The 27,870-nt window shown below is 43.0% G+C and overlaps 1 protein-coding gene across 1 annotated transcript; it reads left to right on the plus strand.

Annotated features, from left to right (window-relative positions):
- The first annotated feature begins 4,228 nt into the window (after positions 1-4,228).
- LOC122050684 (protein FAR1-RELATED SEQUENCE 5-like) lies at positions 4,229-5,209 on the plus strand. The gene has a single exon (XM_042611572.1). It carries the CDS (start codon positions 4,229-4,231, stop codon positions 5,207-5,209), a length of 981 nt encoding a protein of 326 aa, XP_042467506.1.
- The last annotated feature ends 22,661 nt before the right edge of the window (positions 5,210-27,870 follow it).

Below are 27,870 nucleotides of genomic sequence, written 5' to 3' on the forward strand. Positions count from 1 at the left end.
CCAACATATTCGTGACAGGTATCTCAGTTTATCCATGGAACATCATGTAGTTTGTGGCTATCTTAAGACTCTCACAGAAGAACGGGACCAGGCGAGGAAGGAGTTAGAAGCTGCCCATTTTCGAGAGAAAAAGAACCAAACAGAAATTGTGTAGCTATGACGTAAACTGTCCCAAGTCAATGGGGCATTAGAGGAGGTCGCAATTCAAAATAATGAGTAAAATATCACTCTTTGTGAAGCTTTGCCTCACATCTCCATACGGATGCTGCCTTTCGGCGGGAGAAAAAGAGTACAACTGTATGTGTCCAAGGAGGACGATACCTATGTCTTTGTAATGTATCATTAGTTACTGCTATAAAGGGAATGAATTACGCACTAATGTTTGAATAAACTCTTTGTTAAGATATTGCTTGTCTTATGTTATTATGAAACCTAACTATAGACTCCAAGCCTTCCTCATCTACGCTGAACAATATTTGTAGTCCCTCAATCTAAATGTTGACTTTGGATCTCATTTTTGGCCATCTTTACGTTTTATGTATTTGTTTATAGTTAGCCACAAGCTGCTACATGTTGTAGCAGCTTACAAGCTGCTACATGTTGTAGCAGCTTCAACGGTACAATGTTGCAATATCATCAGCTTGTAAGGAGGTGCTCCTTGTCCCCGTAGGACGGTCTAGTGGCCAGCACATGAGTTGTTACCGGCATGACGTCTGGGGTGCAATACTCGGCCAAGCCGAGATTAAAAGCCTCTCCTACACTTTGTAGCAGTTTGTACGGATTGGATGTCACCTCGTGTAGCAGTTACTTTGAATTGGCTGCCACATCGTGTGGCAGTTAATTTGAATTAGCTGCTACAACGTGTAGGAACTAATCCTATTTTGTGAGATCCAAGAAGATGTAGCCGTTGTTAATGCTGAAGTAACTAATAAATACATTTGTATGCAGACTTATCAAATAGAGTATAGGTGACCTACGACATCTTTCTATTCATCCATCACATCCATAAATGACCACTCATACCTGTCAGTTATGGGAGGTGTGACAAGCAATACCTGTCATAAATCACGGTTAGTGAAAGGAAATCCGAATCTTACTTTTTCAGACCGCCAGTTGGATGCGTGAAGTGGATTGATTTTGCCCCCTCCCGCTTTCACAGCGCACCCCTCTTCCGCCGTCTCTCTCACTGTTAAATGACAGTTGTATCCTTATTTTTCCTTTTTGTTCGATTTTATTTAATGTATATTTTTTTAATTTTTTTGTAATTTTGAAGATTTTTAATTTACTTATTATTTTTTTATATAATTTTTTTCATCAAAATTTATATATATATTAGTAATTTTATTTACATTTTTATTAGTTTTATATTTAAATGATTATGTTTATCCAAAGAAATATAATAACCTAACACAACCAAGATTATATAAATTTATATAGGTAATTTAAAGACTGAGGATTTTCAGCTTAGTACCAGTGATGTAGTAGTTGGATTTTCTTCATTGAATGGTCTAAAATATCTTATTATATGAAGTGTCCTTTGTGAGGATTAAAGTATAGCGCCAACAGAACCAACTACCCTTAATATTCATGCCCACAACGAATACGGTAGCATAAGATTGGAGACAAAAGGTAAAATGATATGACATTATGACCTATCAAGTAAATGCTCTACATTGTACTAGTATACCTTTCAATTAGCTGCTACACATTGTAGCAGCAAAATATCCACGCATAACTCGCCTCTACTCCATGTTGTAGGATGTTAGGGTCCTAGCTGCTTAATTAGCTTACCGCGTGAAGCGTTATTGTGTATTTTTTAATTATTTTTTTGGCCATCTGCAGCATTAACGCTTTTATAAGTTTGAACGCGTTAATGCTACAGTAAATAAAAAAACGCCACGTATCTCTGCAGAAGTAAAAAAAAGGTGCCATAACGCCCGTTGCAGATGCTCTAAAAATTTGTAATCGTAGCATAAATCTTTGAGGGTCTATTGAATGACCACTCAGAGCAGGCATCGACCCTAGAATGACCACTCAGAGCAGACCCATCACCCATATGACTATACATAGCTGGCATAATTAATGACCCCTGCCTCGTTTTCTTCTAAGTAGCTTTCTCAGTCAGATTTGTTTGGGCTCGTGCCTACACCTGATTTCTCTTTATAATTGAGGGTCGCAACGTTCATGAATGTGGCAAAGGGTAATGAGTAGCAGTTTCATCGGTTGCCCACATTTTATCGGCACCACCTCCGTCAATCCATCCATGCCTTCCTATATAAAGCTGGAGGTGCATGAAGCTCCAAATCACAAAAGGCAAAGCAGTCAACTAGACTTCTACACTCTAGAGTACAGTTCCATATGTTAAATCCTATTTCCTTAATACAATCATCATCGTCTAGCTCTCGTCAACATACGTGGATGATAGGCGGATGGTCATGCAAATTTCTCACTTCTGTCTTAAATCATGTGTGTGCAACAAAGTGCTTCTTCATCGCCCTGAGGAATCGTCATGGAGCACATTCTTTGTGATTCTCTCCTCCTCGAACTTGGACCATCCTCGACCAAGTAACGTGAGGTGTATCAAGCTCCCATTTTGCCCAAGACAAAGCGGTCATGTATCCTTCCACGGTATAGATTATGGTTCCATACTCGTAAAATTAGTTCCTCATTCCAAACACCATCGTCAAGCCCTGATGTATGTATGTTGATGAGGTTTGGCTGCTGGAGTACATTAGGGAGAGGATGATGGCCTAGAATAAGTTTTCCCAGCCAGTCACAAAGGATGCGAGGCATGTGGAAAATAATACAATCACTTTACTGGTCACAACACTCTGTACGGTTGATGAAGGGTGTTTCCGAATGGAGATGAATGTGGATGATATTTGGCCTATATGAATATGACGTTGCTGGTATGAGAGCAGTAGGTGTTGTTGGAGTTTTTAAACACTGGTCAATATATGACCACTGATGCAATGGAAATGTAAATGTATTAACATTATTAGCTCTTGTCTTTGCAATAATTCAATGTACGGGTGCTATACATTGTTATCCAAGTACTAAGTATCTACTACATTATGTAGCAGTTACTACAATATATTGTTAACCACATGAATTTTTTTTTAAATTTTATTATTCTCATTTTGTGTCGTAAGTGTATCGTAGAAGCATGAACTGATATATTCAAGTGGACTAATGCATACTTGAACAAGCACGCGACCTCATGAACTGACGTCCACGCTGGAGCAGCTACGTTGTGGCAGACAGAAACACCATTGTAGGAACTTAATTACCCTTCCAATATTAACACCTCCGGGAGAAGTCGGTGATAATAATTTTAACTTACGTTAAGGTGTAGCAGTTACTGGTCTGTAACTAAACCAACACAGACCACGTCCGTCTGTATATTTATTGGAGGTGTCAAGGTTTGTAAAAATTTATTTCCAAACTATATTTCTAAAATGTTAATTGTACAAAATAGTTTATTCGACCGTTGGGCGTTGGCTACTTCAAAGTGTAGCAGCTATTCGGCCGGAACTGCGACAGAGTGTCGCATCATCTCTTAACAAGCTACTAGAAGGCAGAAAGTGTAGCAGCTATTAGGTCCACGTTGTAGCAGCTTCAACATTATAGCTGCTACACCAATGTAGTAACGGATGGGGCCGGAGAAATGTAAATCTACTTAAGGTGATGATATAGCAGTTACGGCTGACAAAAAACTTATAACTTATTGTTGTAGCAGTTACGGTTGTAACAAGTTACAAGTACTGCCAACTATCTGATCTCCATATAGGGGGTAGCTGCTACAATGTCTAGAAACTAATTCGAATTAAATGCTAAAGAAATCAGCAGCTCACGGTCGGTGCATTCTCCGAAAATGTGTAGCAGCTAATCTATAGAAACTGCTACTGAGTGTATCAGCTAAGCTATAGAAACTGCTTCTCCCATCTTAAGTTCGACCGTCGGGACCGTCGCAGCTCCCCCCAACCTCACTGCGACATCTTGTTTCCGCCTTCGATTCTTTGACTTTTGTAAGTTATTTTGACTCTTCACTTTGGGAATAGGGTTACGACGGTAAGGGTTCAGATGGAATATTTTGCCTTTTAGATTATCGTACTTATATCTTCGATCATATAACCATTTTCGCAATCTAATATTTTAACATAATTAGTCATCATCATTGATTGTAATTCATACCTACAATCGGTCTTAAATATGTCATCCTCTAGCAATGGCAGGCACCTCTGAGGATCCTCACCTATACAATCCCCAAGTGGGGGAAGATCGAAAACCACAGATTGGGATGAAATTTCCATCATTGGAGGAGGCCTTCGCGTTCTATAATCAATATGCACGTGAATCCGGCTTTAGTGCAAGATTAGGCAACAGTAAGAAGAATAAGCGGACAAATGAAGTTAGATGGAAACAATTTGTATGCTTTAAAGAAGGACATACAGATGAAAAATGGAAAAAAGTTGCTCAAGTTAACAGTGTAAAGGAAAGAGCACGTGGGGAAGTAAGGACTGGATGTAGGGCAAAACTATCACTTGTTAAAGAACAGATCGGGGCAAATTGGATTGTCACTAAATTCTTGGAAAGTCATAATCATCCACTCTCAACACCTTCGAAGGTGCATTTGCTCCGCTCACATCGCCATGTTTCTGAAGCCAAGAAAGTTTTGACGCAGCAGTTTGCAGAAGCTAATATCCCAACTTGTCAACAAGTTCGATTATTGGAGATAGATTCTGGAGGCCCTGAGTTTCTAGGTTGCACGGAACGGGATATTAGAAACTTTGAGAGAGAGTTAAGGGATGAACAAAAGGGAATTGACGCTGAAACACTGATTGAGTTTTTTGCGACTGAGAAAAAGAAGAATTCCGCCTTTTTCTATGCTTATGAGATTGATTCAACAGGAAGATTCACTAGGTGTTTCTGGGCGGATCATGTATCAAGGAGGGCATACAGCGTCTTTGGTGATGCTGTTGTATTTGATACAACCTATAACACCAACAAATATGGATTGATTTTTGCACCCTTCATAGGAGTTAATCATCATCATCAGAGCATTGTATTCGGTTGTGCCTTTTTAAGTGATGAGAAAACTAAGTCGTTTGTTTGGTTGCTTACAAAGTTCATTGAAGCAATGCCTAAAGGTCCACCAACTGTGATTATCACCGATCAAGATCCAGCGTTGACGAAGGCCATGGGCTAGGTTTTACCTCAAACAGTGCATTGATATTGTTTGTGGCACATACTCAATAAATTTCAAGATAAATTACCCCCCTTGACTTTTCGCAACTACTATCAAACGATAAAGGATGTAATTGTTAACTCCTCATCCCCAGCCGAATTTGAGAAGATATGGGAAGAAGTTATCAGGTGTTCTGGATTGGAGAACAATGATTGGTTAACATTGATGTATGAAATAAGACAAAGGTGGGTCCCATTATTTTTTAACCATGTTTTTTCTGCTAGAATGTCAAGCAGTCAGCGATCTGAAAGCTCACATTCATTTTTCAAGAAGTATGTATCACATAAGAACTCATTGATGGATTTTATCACACGTTTTAATAGAGCATTGTGACATCAACGGCACAATGAGTTAGTTGCCGACCATATTGATATGGTCGAGCAACCTAAGATTAAGACAAACTGGCCTATAGAATATCAAATGGTCAGGGTGTACACCAAAAAAAAATGGTTGGACTTTCAAAGTGAAATGACTGTGAGTCATGGTTATTATGTGCAACAAGCATCTATGGTTGGTGATTTAGTGGGTTACCATGTCATGAATTTTCAAAATGGTTCATCTGCAAAGCCAAGGGTCCTCACACATGACAAACTTGCAGACTACATATCATGTAGTTGTAGTAAATTTGAATTTGAGGGTATTCCATGTAGGCATATGTTAGCATTTTTCCGTATCAACCAAGTGTTTCTACTACCTGATAAGTACATACTCAACCGATGCACAAGAAATGCCAAGGTGGGGGCAATCTATGACTTTGGTGCGCAAACTTCCATCGACACTCCAGATGCGAAGTTGATGGCAAGACACTCTAGGCTATCCTATAAAGCTTCAGTAGTTATTGATGTTGCATCTTTAACTGATGAGGGGACAAACATGTTGGATGATCAATTCGATTGTATATACAGTAAACTTCAAGATCTTAACATTAGCAGTAAAAATGACAACCAAAGTCAAAGAAACCAAAGCTGTAACGACCCGGCCCTCTTGGCCCATTTGGCGACCTCTCATGTCGTCGACCGTCGGCCCTTATGTCGTCGGCCCATTTGGCGACCTCTAATGTCGTCGACCGACGACTCTTGGCCGTGTCGTTACTCACAAGGACTTTCCACCCCTGGTCAGTGGATTTTTGCCTCCCCCAGGATTCGAACTCTAAACCTCCAGACTTAAGTATTAGAGTTTATGAATCCTGGTAACCAAGTGAGATCATGTCACGCCCCAGAGGAGTCCCTGTCCGAGAAAATTTCGGCAGCATCTCCCCTGTACGGTGGACAATCTGAAACTTTTCTACATCTCACAAATACCTCAGCCATAGGCGGCTGGAATAATAACAATAAAATAAAACATCACCACGCAGTTATATATAAGTATTCAGCCTCTGGCTGTCACAACCACGCAGTTAATAATAGTAATCACAAACAATAGTACTCTGACTCGAAATCCACCCTACTCAACTACACTCGTAAAACTCAAATCCGACGAACTCACCTCTTCTGCCTTCCAGGCAGGAATGTAGTAGAATAAAATCCAAATCATATCACAAGTCCATCAAACGAAAGGATTCCATACAATATCCATATGTAAAATCCAAAAACAAGACTAAAACAAAGTCTGATAGAGAAAAACTAAAATAAAATAACAACTCAACCCAGCAGAGGACTAGCACTACGTGCTGTGGGGACCAGCGACTGGAACTCCCTCCTAACAGCATCAACCTGAAAATAACAACAATGGAGGCGGGGTGAGTCCAACACTCAGCAGGTACAATTGATATGCAAAGTAAAGAAATAACACCTAGCACTAATCATGCGTACAGTCTCAAATGCAACCGAAGAAGACAGGAGGGAATCTATACTAACCAGGACCCGGTATAAGGACAAACAGTCCGAAAGGTATAGAAGACCTGTATGCATGTCAAACATAGGTATCCAAACAATGTGCAGCATATAAATGCAACAAACACAAACACAAACAATAAATGCATCATGTATATGATGCCAATGTCATGGTCACCCCTGACGCCAGTCAGCCAACTCACAACATAAGTGGGACCAAGTGGGTAGGGCTGTGACAACCGTGCACTCAGCAACACTACTCCTGATGAGTGATCGAGTGGACGGGATGCTGTCGGAGTACATACGTACTCCTACCCCAAATCATAAATGGGGGAGCGCAATGCTCTCATCTCCCGGTACGCTATGACGGGGAGGAATCTCTAACGTGCTACACGCTGCGTCACACTACCCCTGAGCGGATCAACGGAGCACCGGAAGAGTCAAACTGGCGTGCTACCACGCTGTGTCACGCTACCCATGAGCGTCACAACGGAGCACCGAACAGTGATGAAAACTGGCAAAGTGCTCGACAATAATGGAGCAATCTATCGCACAGCATGCGATCATGCAAATGGTGCATGTCACTAAGCATGGTAATATACTAAACCAACCTCTGGACATATAACAATGGGCACCACAGTGAATAAATCATATCAAAATATACTGATCAATAAGGTATCAATCCTAGGTCCTGAACATGTGAAACATGGTTATATCACTACCCATGAGCATGATAGATCAGGTACAAGATCAATACGAGATGCAAACAAACAATCAATCAAACAGGTAACATGTATTGGGCAGTGATTAACCGAAACAAATAGGAAACACAATTAATGCAACATATTATTTTCATTACTAAGCATATCAAAGACAATAACTCAAAAGTACCCGCCTCCGAAAATATAAAGGTCCAATCTGACTCCGAGATACTCATCTCGCGTCAAAGTCCTGAAATACCAATACACAGATATTTTATTTAGCTAAAATTCAAATGAATTGCTAAATAAAATTCTCAACACAATTTAGGGCAAAACCTTAAGTCATAATCATCAACCTACCTAATTTAACACATATAACTTAGTTACTCAATATGTATCAAATAACTAAATCAAACTACTCACTCAATTAGGAAAACCCTAATTATTGATCAACCTTAACTGATCATCAATTAACTTATCCACATCAAGACCTAAATCCACAATGTTAAACCCAAAAACCTTACCTTTCACTGAGATCTAGGTTAACAACTATTGCTAATACAGTTTAGAAATCAAATTACCAAATATATCAACACCTACACCTCACCTTATGCAGTAGTTAACTTAACACAAACCTTACCCAAATTTTCCGATGCCTCAACATTGCTCAAATCCTGGAGAACTTAATGCCGAGATCCGAAGAAGCTGCTGTGAGAAATCAGTGACAAATACCACTGTAATCAGCCAACAAATCCAACATAGGATCCCAAATCAACAATCCAAATACCTAACATGCCTTACCTACTCAATACCCCCCTTGTTTCCTCTCTTCCGGCGACTGGTGGCGAAGAAGGAAGACCCGCCAGTGGAGTCTGAAGCACAGCAGATGGTTGCTGGACCTTGGCGTCAGCAATGGACGTTGGGCAGAAGGTAGAGGAAAATGAGGCTCGGCAGAACCCAGGGCAGAAGAATTCGGGGTGCTGTTCTGCTGAGGTCAAGCGGCCGGCGGCAACTCGTCGGACCAGAGAAAGGAAGAAGAAATCGCCGGTCGGCCGGGGCTGGCTAGGGCACGAAGTGAGTCGCCGGCACTAGGAACTCCACGGCAAAGGCTAGAGCTCCGGGTGGTCGACGGTGGCGCCAGCACTGGGGCACAGACGCGCTTGCGGTGGATCGGCAGTGGCGTCGGTGTGCTCCGCTAGGGCACCAAGGTGTGAGGCAGTGCTCCGTGTGAGGAAGAACTAACTCGGCCGACGGCAGCGTCGGGTAGAGAAGAAGATGATCGGGGTGGCTCGGTGCGTCGCCGACGACTAAGTCACAGGGAAAGGAGGTCGGCGTCGGCAGAGGAGAAGAAGAGAAGAGGGGGAACCGACACAGCCGGCGGTTAGGGCTCGGAGGAGAAGAGAAGACGCACGGGGGGGTCTCGGCGAGGATGAGTGCATCGGCGAGAATGAGAGGAAATAAAGGAAAAGAAAAAAAAATAATAATAAAAAGGAATTTAATAAATAAACAATTCCTCACTTAAATGGGTAGCCTAAACAGGCTTTTCCGGGCCCCGTTTTTATCCCCGTCAACTCATCCGTACAAGCTCCGAAAAATTCCTGAAAATGTCCAAAAATTCCGGAAAATTCCCTTATTAATATTTGCCTATTTCCGGTATTTTACATTCTCCCTCACTAATAAAAATTTGGTCCCCAAATTTTGTTATCTACCATCAGCAAGTACCAACAACAGACATAAAGTATAAATGCTGAACGGTAAACTAAATCACATACCTCCAGTGAAAAGATGGGGATATCGAGCTCGGATAGTGTCCTCGAGCTCCCAAGTAGCCTCCTCGTCCGAATGATGCTGCCATCCGACTTTAACTAGCCGGATAGTCTTTTTTTTCGCAACTGACGCTCTTTCCGGTCTAGAATCCGTACCAGAACCTCCTCATATGTAATGTCAGGCTGAACTGGGACTGAGACATCTGTCAGCACATGCGTCGGATCAGGTACGTATCTTCTCAGCATGGATACATGAAATACATCGTGCACGCCTGACAGGGACGGTGGTAGTGCTAGTCTGTAAGCTACCGCTCCGATCCTCTCCAAGATCTCGAAAGGGCCAATGTACCGCGGAGCTAGCTTACCTCTAAGGCCAAATCTCTTCACCCCTTTCTTGGGTGAAACTCGCAGAAATACATGGTCGCCAACAGAGAACTCTAGTGGTCTGCGTCTCCGATCAGCATAACTCTTCTGGCGATCCTGCGCCTCTGACATCCTCCGTCTGATAGTACGGACCAACTCTGCATCCTGCTGAACTCTATGAGGTCCCAACAGCTGGGCCTCTCCAACCTCATCCCAAAGGACGGGTGTCCGACAAGGTCTACCATACAACGCCTCAAACGGTGCCATCTGGATAGCCGAATGAAAGCTGTTGTTATAAGCAAACTCAACCAACGGCAAATGGTCCTCCCAACTGCCTCCGAAATCCATAACACATGATCTCAGCAGGTCCTCTAACGTCTGAATGGTCCGCTCTGACTGTCCATCTGTCTGTGGATGGAAAGCTGTACTGAAACGGAGTTGTGTGCCCAAGGCCTGCTGCAGACTCTGCCAGAAACGAGACGTGAACCGTGGATCTCTATCCGAAATGATACTCAACGGAACACCATGTAGTCTGATGATCTCCCGGCAATACAGATCTGCCAATCGATCCAGGGAATCAGTCCTCCGGATCGCTAAGAAGTGCGCTGATTTGGTTAATCGATCAACGATTACCCAAATTGCGTCATGGCCTCGTCGTGTCCTCGGCAACCCTACCACAAAGTCCATGGTAATGTGATCCCACTTCCACTCAGGAATAGGAATCCGCTGAAGTAATCCTGCAGGTCTCTGGTGTTCAGCCTTCACCTGCTGACAGACAAGACATCTAGCTACGAAATCCGATATGTTTTTTTTTTTTTTTATGTCGTCCTTCATGTCATTCCACTAATAGAAACATCTCAAATCTTGGTACATACGGGTACCGCCTGGGTGGACAGCAAATCATGAGCGATGAGCCTCCGGAAGTAACTCCTATAGACCGGATGAGACTGAAGCACGCAAAATCTGCCTCGGTAGTGTATAACACCCTCCTCGTCTCGTGTGAACTCGGTCTGCTGCCTGGAAGCTATCTGGCTGTAAATAAACTGCAAATACTGATCAGCAGCCTATGGCTCTCGTATCCTTGTCCTGATCAACGACTGAGCAACCATGGTAACCAGAGTGCCCTGCTCTATCTGTCCTTACCCCTCAAGGACCAAATCGGAGGAACCTTAAATCAAGTCTGTGACCACAACTCGGTGGCAAACTAAAGTCCCTCCGGACTTCCTACTAAGCGCATCGGCAACCACATTAGCTCTCCCCGGGTGATAGCTAATGGTACAATCATAATCCTTCAGGAACTCCATCCATCTCCTCCGTCGGAGATTAAGTTCCTTCCAAGTAAACAGATATTTGAGACTCTTATGGTCAGTGAGAATCTCAAATGTAATGCCCTATAACTAATATCGCCAAATCTTCATGGCAAAAATAATGACGACTTGCTCCAGATCATGTACAGGGTAGTTCTTCTCATGTTCCTTCAATCGACGAGAAGCATAGAAGACTACCATATCGTGCTGCATCAGAACAGCGCTCAACCCTGAATAAATGCGTCGATGTAGAGGACATATCCGTCCTCTCCAGAAGGTAACACCAAAATCGGAGCCGACACTAGTCTCCGCTTCAACTCCTAGAAGCTGGTCTTGTCATCCTTAGTCCAAGTGAACTTCACGCCATTTCCAGGTCAGACGTGTCAGTGACATAGCTATCCGAGAGAAACCCTCAACGTATCTCCGGAAATATCGAGCCAAACAAAGGAAGTTGCGAGCCTCTTCTATAGACCCCGTCTACTCCCAACGGTAACAACCTCGTCCTCCTGTGGAACCACGGTATTCTCCTACTGGTGACCATGTGTCTCAAACATTTCCCAGAAGACAACCAAAATACACACTACTGAACTTCACATATAGACGTTTCCATCGAAACATCTCTAGAACTATGCAAAGATAGTGTACGTGATACACCTCAGATCAGGAATAAAACACCACATCATCAATAACGATAACGAATTCTGATCCAATATCCTAGGGATACCCAAATCATCTAGTCCATGAAAACATCTAAGGCTCCGCAAGCCCTAATGGTAAAACCAATACACATAATGTCCGTATCACAGACATTCCCAATCCACAAGATCCTTGACAATAAATCTGAAATATGATCACCAACGATATAAAACATCTAAGCATAGATCCTCCAGTGTGAGAGCAACGCTCCATCACAAAAAATACCACATATGTGGGAGCAACGCTCTACCACAAGAAATCCTCAATATGTAGGAGTAACACTTCACTACAAATAATCTGAAATATGTATCGCAATAAATATAGGGGCAATGCTCCACTACAAGCAATCCGTAATATGTGGGAGCAACTCTCCACCACAAAATAATACATAAGTACCCCAAGGAACCTAACTATCCAGCTAGAGACTGTACAAGATCTCTCTACCACAAATCACTGTGGTTAGCCTAGGCTATAACAACCTAGTAAACTAATCAAATCCATCATCAATTCTATCAGCATCCTATGGGGTTGGTCACCCACTAATAGGAGAATTAGTTGACAGGGTTATACAACCAATACCATAATGTAGACACTTACACTCTACATTCAACATAGGTAGAATCATCATGATGCTACCCGCCATACACCTGGTACACATGCACACACAACATATGTATGATCGACATAATCCTCCAGTTTGTACACACCAAACACACTCACAGCACGGGTATAAATCAGTGTGATACCTCCAACAATACCTATCAAACCCGTGTGCATATATCAACATAGGTATAATCAACAATACACCTCAACAACACTCACATGACATATGTACACCTATGCCAAGAGTATAATCAACGTAATACTTCCAACAAATCATAATCGGCACAAGTATACTCTCAAAACAATTATATAATAAACAAGATACCTCAAATATTACACCCAACACATCCGCACATATCATAACTCAGATTAGATCGATAAGATACATCCAATAAAACACTCAAACATATGTGCACATTCCACAATATAGTTTTTAATTGGCAAATACCTCCAATAAACAATCAGACATGTATGTCTAACCACTCGGGTATAATCTACTAGAAACCCACAATAATCATATGTATAAAGGGGTACGACCCAAAAGATAAAGTCAGAATTCAAGAACATCAAGACACTCTCATTTTTTTATCCTCAAAAATATCAGCCCACATAATATCAGATAAATAAGTCTCTACTCCCCATGAGAGCAAATTAATATTCCAAACATCAAATCATTATTTATCCACATAGTCCAATATCAGAGGAAGCAAATATCAACTTTATCATCCTGTTAACTAACCATAACTAACCAGATTTATTAAAATTCATAGGCACACTCAACCGTAAACTCTCTAGCACCCGACCTACATCTGATCACCAACTATAATCATCAAACCTGTGAATATCATACATGACACTCACTATGTCACCATCAACAACAACCCAAATAATAGATCATCAAAATAATTATCCATTAATAGATCATCAAACAACCACATAACATTTACTCTCATAAATCATTAGAAATCAACATATCACAATATCTGATCTCACAATATTCCTCAACCTCAAATCATTCTCAACAACGATCAAACATGATAACTCCCCAAATGACCAATTTTCATCGTAACGGATATATATCCAAAAGATATGAGTATAAAACTCTACTGGCTAAATCAACAGGAATATGTAGATATCATCCATTAACCAGCTAACAATAGCAGAGGCTGATATGTGCCTCCATCTCATAATAGTTGTAACAGAAGCTGAAACTACTGATGGTATGATATGAAAAATTACCAGAGACTATAATCCTTGATCTCTATTAGGGTCGACCAAGATCAGTGGCTAACCCATCACATGTAATATGGCTACAACAACCAGACGCGTAATAAAGATAAAGTGCTAATAGATGCACTAACTATCATAAAATAAACATCATACCTATTTGCTGTCTGGAGATGTTCCATCGCTGTCCAGTCCCCAACTTCTGACCTCAAAATTCCGAACGAGAAAATCGCCGGAAATCCATATAAATCTGAAACGGAAATCCGAAACATAACCATATCGAAAATCCGAAAATCCAGAATAAATGCCCAGTTTGACTCGCAAACCTGGCTAACCAAATACCCAGAATACCAACAACAGGTATCCGATAAATCTCCAGAACACCAAAAGCAGGTATCCATAACCTGATCTGATACCAATAAATTGGTATCAGATAAATCTCGAAAATCCAAAATACAAAAATCCAACAAGTATCGCAAAACTTGGCGCTCTGATACCAAGTAAATAAATTGGTATCAGGTTATCCCAAACATAAAAAATACGAAAACAAAAGATCGTATAACCTGGCTCTGATACCACTAAATTGTCACGCCCCAGAGGAGTCCCTGTCCGAGAAAATTTCGGCAGCATCTTCCCTGTACGGTGGACAATCTGAAACTTTTCTACATCTCACAAATACCTCAGCCACAGGCGGCTGGAATAATAACAATAAAATAAAACATCACCACGCAGTTATATATAAGTATTCAGCCTCTGGCTGTCACAACCACGCAGTTAATAATAGTAATCACAAACAATAGTACTCTGACTCGAAATCCACCCTACTCAACTACACTCGTAAAACTCAAATCCGACGAACTCACCTCTTCTGCCTTCCAGGCAGGCATGTAGTAGAATAAAATCCAAATCATATCACAAGTCCATCAAACGAAAGGATTCCATACAATATCCATATGTAAAATCCAAAAACAAGACTAAAACAAAGTCTGATAGAGAAAAACTAAAATAAAATAACAACTCAACCCAGCAGAGGACTAGCACTACGTGCTGTGGGGACCAGTGACTGGAACTCCCTCCTGACAGCATCAACCTAAAAATAACAACAATGGAGGCAGGGTGAGTCCAACACTCAGCAGATACAATTGATATGCAAAGTAAAGAAATAACACCTAGCACTAATCATGCGTACAGTCTCCTGATAAAAATAAAGGTAAATGCAACCGAAGAAGACAGGAGAGAATCTGTACTAACCAGGACCCGGTATAAGGACAAACAGTCCGAAAGGTATAGAAGACCTGTATGCATGTCAAACATAGGTATCCAAACAATGTACAGCATATAAATGCAACAAACACAAACACAAACAATAAATGCATCATGTATATGATGCCAATGTCATGGTCACCCCGGACGCCAACCAACTCACAACATAAGTGGGACCAATGGGTAGGGTCAGACAACCGTGCACTCAACAACACTACTCCCGATGAGTGATCGAGTGGACGGATGCTGTCGGAGTACATACGTACTCTACCCCAAATCATAAATGGGGAGCGCATGCTCTCATCTCCCGACGCTATGACGGGAGGAATCTCTAACGCTACACGTCACACTACCCCTGAGCGGATCAACGCAGCACCGGAAGAGTCAAACTTACGTGCTACCACGCTGTGTCACGCTACCCATGAGCGTCACAACGGAGCACCGAACAGTGATGAAAACTGGCAAAGTGCTCGACAATAATGGAGCAATCTATCGCACAGCATGCGATCATGCAAATGGTGCATGTCACTAAGCATGGTAATATACTAAACCAACCTCTGGACATATAACAATGGGCACCATAGTGAATAAATCATATCAAAATATACTGATCAATAAGGTATCAATCCTAGGTCCTGAACATGTGAAACATGGTTATATCACTACCCATGAGCATGATAGATCAGGTACAAGATCAATACGAGATGCAAACAAACAATCAATCAAACACGTAACATGTATTGGGCAGTGATTAACCGAAACAAATAGGAAACACAATTAATGCAACATATTATTTTCATTACTAAGCATATCAAAGACAATAAGTCAAAAGTACCTGCCTCCGAAAATATAAAGGTCCAATCTGACTCCGAGATACTCGTCTCGCGTCAAAGTCCTGAAATACCAATACACAGATATTTTATTTAGCTAAAATTCAAATGAATTGCTAAATAAAATTCTCAACACAATTTAGGGCAAAACCTTAAGTCATAATCATCAACCTACCTAATTTAACACATATAACTTAGTTACTCAACATGTATCAAATAACTAAATCAAACTACTCACTTAATTAGGAAAACCCTAATTATTGATCAACCTTAACTGATCATCAATTAACTTATCCACATCAAGACCTAAATCCACAACGTTAAACCCAAAAACCTTACCTTTCACTGAGATCTAGGTTAACAACTATTGCTAATACAGTTTAGAAATCAAATTACCAAATATATCAACACCTACACCTCACCTTATGCAGTAGTTAACTTAACACAAACCTTACCCAAATTTTTCGATGCCTCAACACTGCTCAAATCCTGGAGAACTTAATGCCGAGATCCGAAGAAGCTGCTGTGAGAAATCAGTGACAAATACCACTGTAATCAGCCAACAAATCCAACATAGGATCCCAAATCAACAATCCAAATACCTAACATGCCTTACCTACTCAATACCCCCCTTGTTTCCTCTCTGCCGGCGACTGGTGGCGAAGAAGGAAGACCCGCCAGTGGAGTCTGAAGCACAGCAGATGGTTGTTGGACCTTGGCGTCAGCAATGGACGTTGGGCAGAAGGTAGAGGAAAATGAGGCTCGGCAGAACCCAGGGCAGAAGAATTCGGGGTGCTGTTCTGCTGAGGTCAAGCGGCCGGCGGCAACTCGTCGGACCAGAGAAAGGAAGAAGAAATCGCCGGTCGGCCGGGGCTGGCTAGGGCACGAAGTGAGTCGCCGGCACTAGGAACTCCACGGAGAAGGCCGTGACGATCGGGAGACGCAAGTGGAAGGAAAGGGGTGTGCGGCGGTGGAGAATCGGCTGTCGCTGCACTTCTTCGTGCGGGAAGAAATAACTCGGCCTGCGGCAGCGTCGGTAGAGAAGAAGATGATCGGGGTGGCTCGGTGCGTCGCCGGCGGCTAGGGCACAGGGGAAGGAGGTCGGCGTCGGCAGAGGAGAAGAAGAGATAGGAGAAGACAGGCGTCGGCGCCGGTTAGGGCGAGGAGAAGAAGACGCGCGGGGGTCTCGGCGAGGATGAGTGCATCGGCGAGAATGAGAGGAAATAAAGGAAAAGAAAAAAAATAATAATAAAAAGGAATTTAATAAATAAACAATTCCTCACTTAAATGGGTAGCCTAAACAGGCTTTTCCGGGCCCCGTTTTTATCCCCGTCAACTCATCCGTACAAGCTCCGAAAAATTCCCGAAAAATGTCCAAAAATTCCGGAAAATTCCCTTATTAATATTCGCCTATTTCCGGTATTTTACAAAAGCATCGATGGGGGGCCCTCTATTGTTGAACCTTCTTTGGTCAGGGCAAAGGGGTGTGGAAAACGATTGAAATCGTCAAAAGAGACAACAACCTCAAAAGCGAGGCTATGTCGTGGATGCGGTCACCGAGGTGTCTCACACGACAAGCGCAATTGTCCTTTACTGCAGCAGAGGTATGCATCCATTAGTTATCGCCTTAGATCATACATATTTAGCGCGCATATCAATTTATATCATCCAAAAATAATATAGTAAATAACTATACGATTTCCAGATCAAATGCTACAGAGAAGGATAATACCAACGACGACGAATCGTATGAAGAAGATTTGACATCTATAGCCGGTACAATCATGTTTTTGTGTACCTATATGACTCAATCTGGATGCACATTTATCTTATAATTTTTGCACTAATCTTGTAGGGTCTAACACCTTGCCCTTTCCGTTCTGAGGATAGGTACTACCACTCTCTGGTCTCTAAGTTGAAGAGAGTAATACATGCGATCCTAGAGGTATTGAACATTGTGCAAAATATATCTGAACATGCCCTCGAAATGTAAATATTTTGACATTACTTTCTCAGGTAATTATATTAGTGAAATGTATGGGTGCTATAACGTGTTATCCTCGTACTAAGTAGCTACTACATTTTGTAGCAGCAACTACCATATATTACTCTATTTGTAAACACAGGATTAAGTTATTGTTGCACATATCACTGATCCATCATTTCCACATGGAGCGCATATTAGCTGCTACACTATATGGCAATTAGTGAGGATTAGCTGATATACGATGTAGAATCTAATTCGGTGGCGTGACGTGATCTGCTAAGGCCACACCGGTCACACGTATTAATACCAAATATATTTATACTCATTAAGAGCTGCTACACGAGGTAGCATGCTGCTACAACGTCTGACAGTTTTACTAGCGGTAAGCACTACACACATACATCCAATAGATTATAATTTACTGAAACATGGAAGTTACTTACAAACTTTTCAAAGGTAAATAAAACAATAACAAAGAAATACAAATTTGGGTAAATGCAACAAGTTGTGGAAGCTACATGTATATGTAAATGCTACAATGTGTGGCAGTTATTAGTCATAGTAACTACTACAACGCTTTGCAAACCAAAGGGATTCCGATACAGCATCACATATCACTTTTTTCAGCGCCTTTAAGCAATATGATATACAACTATAAACAGGTGTAGCAAGTTATTAGTCTAGGAAGCTGCTACACCGTGTAGCAGCAAACCTAAACACATGGCCCTGCAGAAGCATAAAAAATTATACATGTTCCAATCATCCTGTAGCAGGAAAGGCGCTGAAAGAGCGAAAAGTCATGCATCAAAAATAATTTTTCAATCAAGTTGATATGCACAATATGAAAACTATGGCTAAAGTGTAGTGTTAATCTCTGCTAGAAGATAGAGGGGCTAGAAATCCAAAATATCAAGGTAGCTGCTACAAGGTGTGGCAGCTTCAGGCACAGTTAACTGCTACACGTTGTAGCAGCTTCCTCCCCATGAAGCTGCTACCCCTTGTAGCAGCAAAATGAAAATCCACCGGAGAGCAGGCGGTTGGTGCAGCCGACCTTTTACTTTCCCGGCAGGGGCCCAAGTGGTCAGCCGGACGACCTTCGACGAAGACGAGGGAGACGGAGGGAGCGAAGGAGAGAGAATTCCAATCAATCTGTAGCAGGAAAGGCGCTGAAGCAGTGAAAAAATTTTTTAAGAATAATTTTTGAATCGGGTTGATAAAGACAATATGAAAACTATGGGTACCGAGTACGTTAATCTCTGCTAGAAAATATCAAGGTAGCTGCTACAAGGTGTGGCAGCTTCATGCACAGTTAACTACTACACGTTGTAGCAGCTTCCTCCCCATGAAGCTGCCACACGTTGTAGCAGCTTCCTCCCCATGAAGCTGCTACACCTTGTAGCAGCAAAATGAAAGTCCACCGGAGAGCAGGCAGTTGTTGGAGCCGTCGACCATCCAGGTCGTAGCATAAGTCCTTCCGACCTTCTACCACGACCAATCCAAGCCATATCCTACAAGCACGGTTTCATCAGTCGTAGTAGTTGATGCAACGGTTAGAAATGGGAGCAAAGCCGAGGTGCATCTTTATACAATTATTACAGCTATTTTTATACCGATTTCACAAGGTAATAACAGTGTGGATTAAGAAATTAAATTGGAGTGAGGTGGTAGGATCTCACAGTAGACCTGCGATTGAAGACGCCGGAGCAACTTTCCGGCCGGGAGCGCGAGGGACGAGTTTCGACAGAGGGATCGAGGGAAGGGGGCGAGTGGCGAGCAAGACAAAAAATATTGAACTTTCCGGGGAAGCGTCAGGTCGCCCGGAGGACGGACACCGGAGGGGACCGGGAGCGAGGGAGAGAGAGCGGCGAGGGAGATGGAGGGGGAGAGAGAGAGAGCAGCGAGGGAGATTTTATTTTTGGTAATAAGCGCCGCTGAAATTTTGAACAAAGGCGAGAAAGGGAGAGAGTAACTTTTGTGGATTATTTTATTTGTAGTGAAATCGAGCTGGCGGTGCCACGTCTGCGCGTCGCTCATGATCGCGCACAAAGCGTCGCCCAGCATAACATTTCTCTCTCTCTCTCTCTCTCTCTCTATATATATATATATATATAGAGGATTGATATCGTGCGCGCCTGCACAGTGCGCGACTGTGCGCGCGCACACGATATCAATCGGATTTTTTTTTATTTTTTGATTTTTTTAATATTTTAAATTTAAAAAATCAATTAAAAAATAAACATTTTCTTATATAAATCTCTAATACATTAATATATCCCCTCAACATATTACAATGCTCAATAAATACTTAAATTTATTTTATTTTAATTTCTTTTTTAAACTAAACACTATAATCTAATTGGGAAACCTAAACCCCAGAGGTAAAATCTAAAAAAAAATAGCTTTGATACTATAATCCAAAGCCTGAACCCTAGAGGTAAAAATCTAAAAAAAAAATAGCTTTAATACTATAACCCAAAGCCTGAACCCTAGAGGTAAAATATAAAAAAAAAATAGTTTTGATACTATAATCCAAAGCCTGAACCCTAGAGGTAAAAATCTAAAAAAAAAATAGCTTTAATACTATAACCCAAAGCCTGAACCCTAGAGGTAAAATATAAAAAAAAAATAGCTTTGATACTATAACCCAAAGCTTGAACCCTAAATAGCTTTAATACTATAACCTAAAGCCTGAACCCTAGAGGTAAAATCTTAAAAAAAATTGCTTTGATATTATAACCCAAAACCTGAACCCTAGAAATAAAATTTTTAAAAAATATTTTAATTATTTTTTTAATTCAAAAATTAATTATAAAAAAAAACAAAACAAAGACATTTTGAATTAAAAAACAATATTTCTTTATATAAGTAGCTACGTTAAGATATCCCCTTAACATATTACAATACTCCATAAATATTTAAATTTATTTCATTTTTAATTTGTTTTTAACTAAATATTATAATTCAATTGGAAAATCTAAACCCTAGAGGTAAAATCTTAAAAAAAAAATTAACTGAAAAATTATATCCCAATTAGGATGCCTGAACCCTACTAATAAAATCTTAAAAAATATATTTTATTTATTTTTTTAATCAAAATTAATATATTTTATTTATTTTTTTAAATCAAAATAATAAAATCATGATATACTGCGCGACGCGCACAGTCGCGCACTGTGCGTGTCGCACAATATATCAAAATCGTATATATATATATTTTTTTCCTTCGGAGGTCATATATCTAGTATGGTATTTAATTGATCCAAAATTTACTAGAGTAAATACTCTTACAAATACTAACTACGTCAACATATATAGTAAAATTTCCTTCGGAGCAACTTCTCTCATTTTCATATGATCATGGGATCAGTAAGATGATGTGGTTAGGAGTCAAGACCACAGGATGGTTAGGAGTTAAGCTTACGTGGAGGTCAGAAGTCCAGCCCCTGTGGAGGTCAGAAGTCTAGCCCCCATGGAAGTCAGAAGTCAAGCTTACGTGACCATAGTCAAAGTCTCAGCTGATGGGACAGTCAAAGGATAGGATTACAAGTTGGACAAGATCCAGCCTCGATAGCAATCAAGAACTGGGCTCACAAGCCCGGTATAGCGAAGGACTGAGTTGACAGGCCAGGTAAAGGCTAGGAAAGGAAGTCCTCTGGCGTAGAACAGACTTGGCGTGCAGGTCTGGACGTACAAGCCTGGATAACAGTAGACAGAAGCAGGTCGGAATACAGACCTGACGTACAGGTCGGGACATACGAACCATGGATAACAGTAGACAAAAGCAGGTCGGAATACAGACCTGGCGTGTAGGTCGGAACGTACAAGCCATAGATAACAGTAGACAGAAGCAGGTCGGAATACAGACCTAGCGTACAGGTCGGGACATACGAACCAGGGATAACAACAGACAGAAGCAGATCAAAATATAGACCTGGCGAGCAGGTCGGGATGTATAAGTCATGGATAACAGTAGACAGAAGCAGGTCGGAATACAGACCTGGCGTGCAGGTCGGAACGTACAAGCCATGGATAACAGCAGACAGATGCAGGTTGGAATACTGACCTGGCGTACAGGTCGGGACATACGAACCAGGGATAACAGTAGATAGAAACAGGTCGAAATACAGACCTGGTGAGCAGGTTGGGACGTACAAGTCATGGATAACAGTAGACAGAAGCAGGTCGGAATACAGACCTGGCGTGCAGGTCGGAACGTACAAGCCATGGATAACAGTAGACAGATGCAGGTCGGAATACAGACTTAGCGTACAGGTCGGAACGTACAAGCCATGGACAACAACAGACAGAAGCAGGTCGGAATACAGACCTAACATACAGGTCGGAACGTACAAGCCATGGACAACAACAGACAGAAGCAGGTCGAAATACAGACCTAGCGTACAGGTCGGAACGTACAAGCCATGGATAACGGAGGACCGAAGCAGATCAGTATATAGACCTGGCATATGCTCACCAAGGATACAGGTCGAGACTTACATCCTCACGGCAGGGGATAAAGGGATCAAAGAGTATAGGTCGGAACTCAGGATTAGCGGAAGCAGACCGATGAACACAGGTCAGGATTTATAGCCTTATGGTTCAGGATACTTGGATCGATAAAATGTACAGGTCAGGATGTGTTAGCCAAGGATACAGGTCAGGATTTATATCCTCATGGTTCAAGATAAGCAAAGTTGGAGGCAGACATACAGGTCGGGTTAGATGAAGTCAGAGGTACAGCTTGGGAGTAGGGATAAACTTAACCGAGTTAAGGTATATAGGGCGCGTCACGTAATGCTAATAAAAGGCAAGACCGGTCGGAGGCTGCAATAGGAGATGCATAGGACAAGGTTAGAAGCACAAGTCTGGAGGCGATATCAAGTCGGGGTTAGCAAGATATCAGAACGGGGTTAGCAAGTGTAAAGACCTAGTGTAGCAATCACGAGCGGAGGATGCCAGGCACTACAGGACAAGCAAGCAAAGGAATCGTAACTGTCTGTCAGAAAATAATCAGAGTGTCAGGGAATATGCTAACAGTCGGGGCTCATTACCCTTTTGGTTCTACCGCTGGCCTATGAGAAGATGTCGCGTGTCATTCACCGCCAGACAAAGCCTGGCAGCCGACATTCCTTGACACCCACCAGACCCCAGAAACATCCTTACAGTATAAAAGGGATGCCTTTTCCCTTACGCAGGTACGCTTACTCGTCATTTTCTTACTCGTCTTTACTTTTCATTCTTTCTCTGTGTTTCTGGAGAAAAAGTACCTGACTTGAGCGTCGGAGGGCCTGACCCGGGGACTTTTTCCCTGGTTTCTGGTCTCTAATGACTCGTGGGCTCGTCTGAGTGTGTGCAGAGCCCTAGCATCATCATCCCGGTCATCACCCTTCGTCATCTACCCGTGTGTACCCTTCCGGAGGGTGCCAGGTAGATCAGACGCTACAGCGACTTTCCGTCAACCTCCAGTACATCGAGGCTCGCCTTCATCCGACTCAGCTTCCGGACGGGATCAAATTTGGCACCGTTTGTAGGAACGCAACCACCTGTTCTGGAACGTGAAGATGGAGGAGTCTGGCCGCATCAACGTCACCATGACTGTAGGAGAATACGAGTTCTTCAAAGAGGCCAAGAGGCGAGCGGCCTCCGAGAAACAAGCAACCGTCTCACGACTGCGCCGAGCTCCTAAAGATTTCAAGGAGCCCATCCCTGTTTCAGATCGGGACTCTAAGAGAAAACAGCCCAAGGGATTTCCCCAGGTTCCTTATCGTGAGCCTGATTTGGGGTATTATCAGCCAGGGCCCCATGGTCCCAGCCTTAAGAAAGAACAGCCTCAAGTCTCTATGGCGGAGAGTTCCCTACCCAGAAACTCGAGGAAAGGGAAGGCTCTCATCATACCGGAAGTGTCCCCGGAAGATCCGGATGAGAGAGTACCCTTCTCGGCTAGGATTTTGAATGAAAAATTACCTAAGGGCTACAGAGCCCCGTCGATCGAGGAATATGACGGGAGCAAAGAATTGGAGGATCATCTACGCAACTTTAAGAATGCAGCTCTGTTGCACCAATACAGTGATGCTGTCAAGTGTCAAGTTTTCTTAAATACTCTATCTGGTTCGACACTAAAGTGGTTTGATGGGCTACCACAAGGATCCATCACCTATTTCTTGGATTTCAATATGCCCTTCCTTCGTCGTTTCGATAGTAGAAAAAAATATCAGAAGACGGATCATTGCCTTTTCGCTCTTAAGCAAGGGTCGACCGAGCCTTTAAGAAGTTACATCAACCGCTTTAAACAAGTGGCCCACGACGTCCCCACAGCCACTTCAGAGATTCTGATGAGCGCTTTCTCCCATGGATTAGGAGAGGGAGAATTCTTTAGAGATCTCATCAAAAATCCCGCTCGGAATTTTGATGAGATGGTGGAAAAAACCGCTTGCTATATCAAAGTAGAAGAAGCACAGGTGGCCTGGAGGAAAGCCGAGAGACCACCTCCATGTCAATAAGCCGAAAAGAAGGATACCTCAACCACCCCCCTCAACCTCTTCCACGCGCTAGAGAAGCTAGGCCTACCTACCAGCCCGGTCCGGAGGTTAGACCGGCCCCCCAAGTCGTAGATGTGCACGCTCCCCGATCTGGACTGTGGAACACTCGGTATTGTACCTATTATCGATCTCGTACTCATGACATTAATCATTGTTTTCAGTTTGCTCGGGATTCTAAGCGGGCTGCCGAGTTAGGCTTACCCCCACCCCAGTTAGCCCCTCAAGTGCTCAAGATGATAGAAGAGCAGCGAGCCGTGGCTGGACAGGCTGGGCAATCCCACCCCAACCTAGCTGGACCCAGTACTCATCAACCCGGTCAGGGGGGAGAACCAAAGGTAATACGGGAGGCCGAGATTAGAGGCAACATCGCCGTTCGAGAGATTGGCATGATCTCTGGAGGGCCAACCGATGGAGATTCGGGGAGAGCGTGCAAGTCCCATGTGCGTTGCCTGGAGGTCCACACTGTGGGATGCAGCCAGGAGCAGGCTTCGGGCCCTGTCATCAGCTTTGGACCGATAGACCTGGAAGGTCTGGAGCTGCCTCATGACGACGCCCTTATCATCAAGGCCATTATTGCCAACAGCCGAGTGGCTCGGGTTTTTGTTGACACCGGGAGCTCGGTTAATATTTTATTCAGAACCACATTTGAGGAGATGCAGATTGATGCCACTAAACTCTAGCCCATGGCCACCTCTCTATATGGCTTTACAAGCAATGAAGTGAAGCCAATGGGTCAGATCAAGTTGGCCATATCTTTGGGCACCGAACCATTGGTGTGCACTAGGAGGAGCACTTTTATAGTTGTTGATTCCCCCTCCTCTTATAATGTCATCCTGGGAAGGCCCGCCTTGCTTGAATTTAGGGTTGTTGTTTCTACCTTCCATCAAAAAATCAAACTTCCCGTCGGCGAGCAAGTCGGGGAAGTTAAGGGAGAGCAGAAGGTCTCTCGCCGATGCTATATTGATATGGTCCGGGTGGAGGCTCAGAAGAATCAAAGGATGCAAGATGGTGACGTCCATACTGTCCAAGAAGAGCCTTTGCCTATGGCTGAAGAACCCATCCCCTGGGAGGAGGTGCAACTATACGCTGAACGCCCTGAAAGTCTAACTCGCATGGCAAGCGACTTGCCTCCTCCTCTCAAGGAAGAATTAGTCCAATGCTTGATCCGCAACCGCGATGTCTTCGCCTGGTCTACAGAGGAGTTACCTGGGGTCAAGCCTGAAGTAGCAGAGCACAAGTTACATCTACTACCGGACTCCCGACCGATCAAGCAAAAGAAAAGGAACTTCTCGGCTGACCAGAACAAAATAATCAGAGCCGAGGTAGATCAGCTCAGGAAGGCAGGCCACGTTCAAGAAGTGCAGTTCCCATCCTGGCTCTTTAATGTGGTCTTAGTAAAGAAGCCCAACAATAAGTGGAGAGTATGCATAGATTTCCGAGATCTCAATCGAGCTAGTCCCAACGATTGTTATCCTCTGCCCCGGATCGATCAGATGGTGGACTCAACTGCCAGTTGCGAGAGGATCTGCATGCTGGATGCTTACCAGGGGTATCATCAGATCCCCTTAGCGGTGGATGACCAAGAAAAGGTTAGCTTCATTACGGTTGATGGTACCTTCTGTTATACTGTCATGCCCTTCAGTCTCAGGAATGCAGGAGCCACGTACCAAAGGATGATGGACAAGATCTTCCGGGAGCAGATCGGTCGCAACGTGGAGGTTTATGTGGATGACATACTCATTAAGTCCCCTTTAGTCGTGAATCTGATCAAGGATGTAGAAGAAACCTGCAAGACTCTCCGGCAATACGGGCTGAAGCTGAACCCATTGAAATGCTTGTTTGGAGCTAAAGAAGGGAAGTTCTTGGGCTATCTCGTGATCGAGCGGGGAATAGAAGCTAATCCAGAAAAGTTCGGGCAATACGTGATATGCAAGTTCCCCAAAATTTGAAGGAAACATAGAAGCTAGTCGGCAGAATAACAGCCCTATCAAGGTTCATTTCCAGATCCGCAGACCGGGCTGCTCCTTTCTTCATAGTGCTCAGGAAGGCCTCCAAGTTCCAATGAGATGAAGAATGTACCCGAGCTTTTGAGGAGCTGAAGAAGTATTTGGAGGCTCTGCCGTCTTTATTCAAGTCGGTTGTCGGAGAACCACTATGGGTCTACTTATCTGCCACCCCTGAGGCCGTAGAGGTTGTGCTTGTTAAAGAGCAGGATAATGTACAACGGCCAGTGTATTTATTCAGTCATCTATTAAAGGGGACCGAGTCTCGATACACGACCCTTGAGAAGTTGGTTTATAGATTGGTCCTTATGGCTCAACAGTTAAGACCATACTTCCTGGCACACCCTATCACAGTTTTGACCAATAGCACCATGGGAAGAGACTTGACTGATGTAGAAGTCGCAGGTCGGCTTATCAAATGGGCAACGGAGCTAGGAGAATATGACATACAATACCAGCCGTGCACAACCATCAAGGCGCAGGCCTTGGCAGATTTTTTAACAGAAATTCATCATACCAACTCTGAAGAAATCTGGAAGGTCTATGTGGATGGGTCGACAACTCATCAAGGAAGCGGGGTCGGGGTCTTGTTGATATCTCCCCAATGGGATATACTTCAATTGGCTGTCCGGTTGAATTTTTGAGCCACTAACAATGAGGCAGAATACGAGGCTTTGTTGGCAGGGCTGCAGGTAGCCCGACACGTAGGAGCAGCCCGGGTAATCATTTACTCATATTCACAGCTAGTAACTTAGCAAGTGACCGACAACTTTATGGTAAATTGTGATAAGTTACAAGTATATCGGGAAGCATATGAGAAGATGAAGGAAGAATTTGCAGAAGTTACAGTAACTAAGATCCCCAAGGCAGAGAACGAGAAAGCGGATGAGCTAGCAAAGATGGTCAGTTCCTTAACTACTTGGGTGTTTGACAGGTCAATGGCGTAAACTTTCCTTATAGCTCAGATAGATCTGCAGAATAATAGGGAAGTAACCATTGATTGGCGGGCACCCTTGATCAGTTATCTTCTGCAAGGTGCCTTACTGACTGACCCAGAGGAATCACGGCTGGTCAGGAAACAAGCTCATGCCTATGTCATGATCGAGGATCAACTATACAAGAGGTCATTCTCCAGGCCCTTACTCAAATGCCTGGGTACAGAGGAAGCAAACCAAGCTTTACGAGAAATACATCTGGGATGCTGTGGCAGTCATGTCGAAGGTAGGACATTATCTCAGAAGGTACTCCTGACCCGGTATTTCTGGCCTACTCTACAGAGGGATGCTCAAAAACTAGTGAATACCTGCTTGTCCTGTCAAAAACATCAGAATTTGACACACCGACCAACAGCTCTGCTAAGAACATCTATAGTCTCGTGTCCCTTTGATCAACGGGGTATGGATATTGTAGGACCATTTCCAATGGCCCCGGGTAAGAAACGCTTCTTACTGGTTGCGGTGGATTATTTCTCTAAGTGGGTGGAAGCAGAGGCCTTGGCCAGGATC

The sequence above is a fragment of the Zingiber officinale genome, chromosome 3A, assembly GCF_018446385.1.
Source record: "Zingiber officinale cultivar Zhangliang chromosome 3A, Zo_v1.1, whole genome shotgun sequence".
Taxonomy (NCBI): domain Eukaryota; kingdom Viridiplantae; phylum Streptophyta; class Magnoliopsida; order Zingiberales; family Zingiberaceae; genus Zingiber; species Zingiber officinale.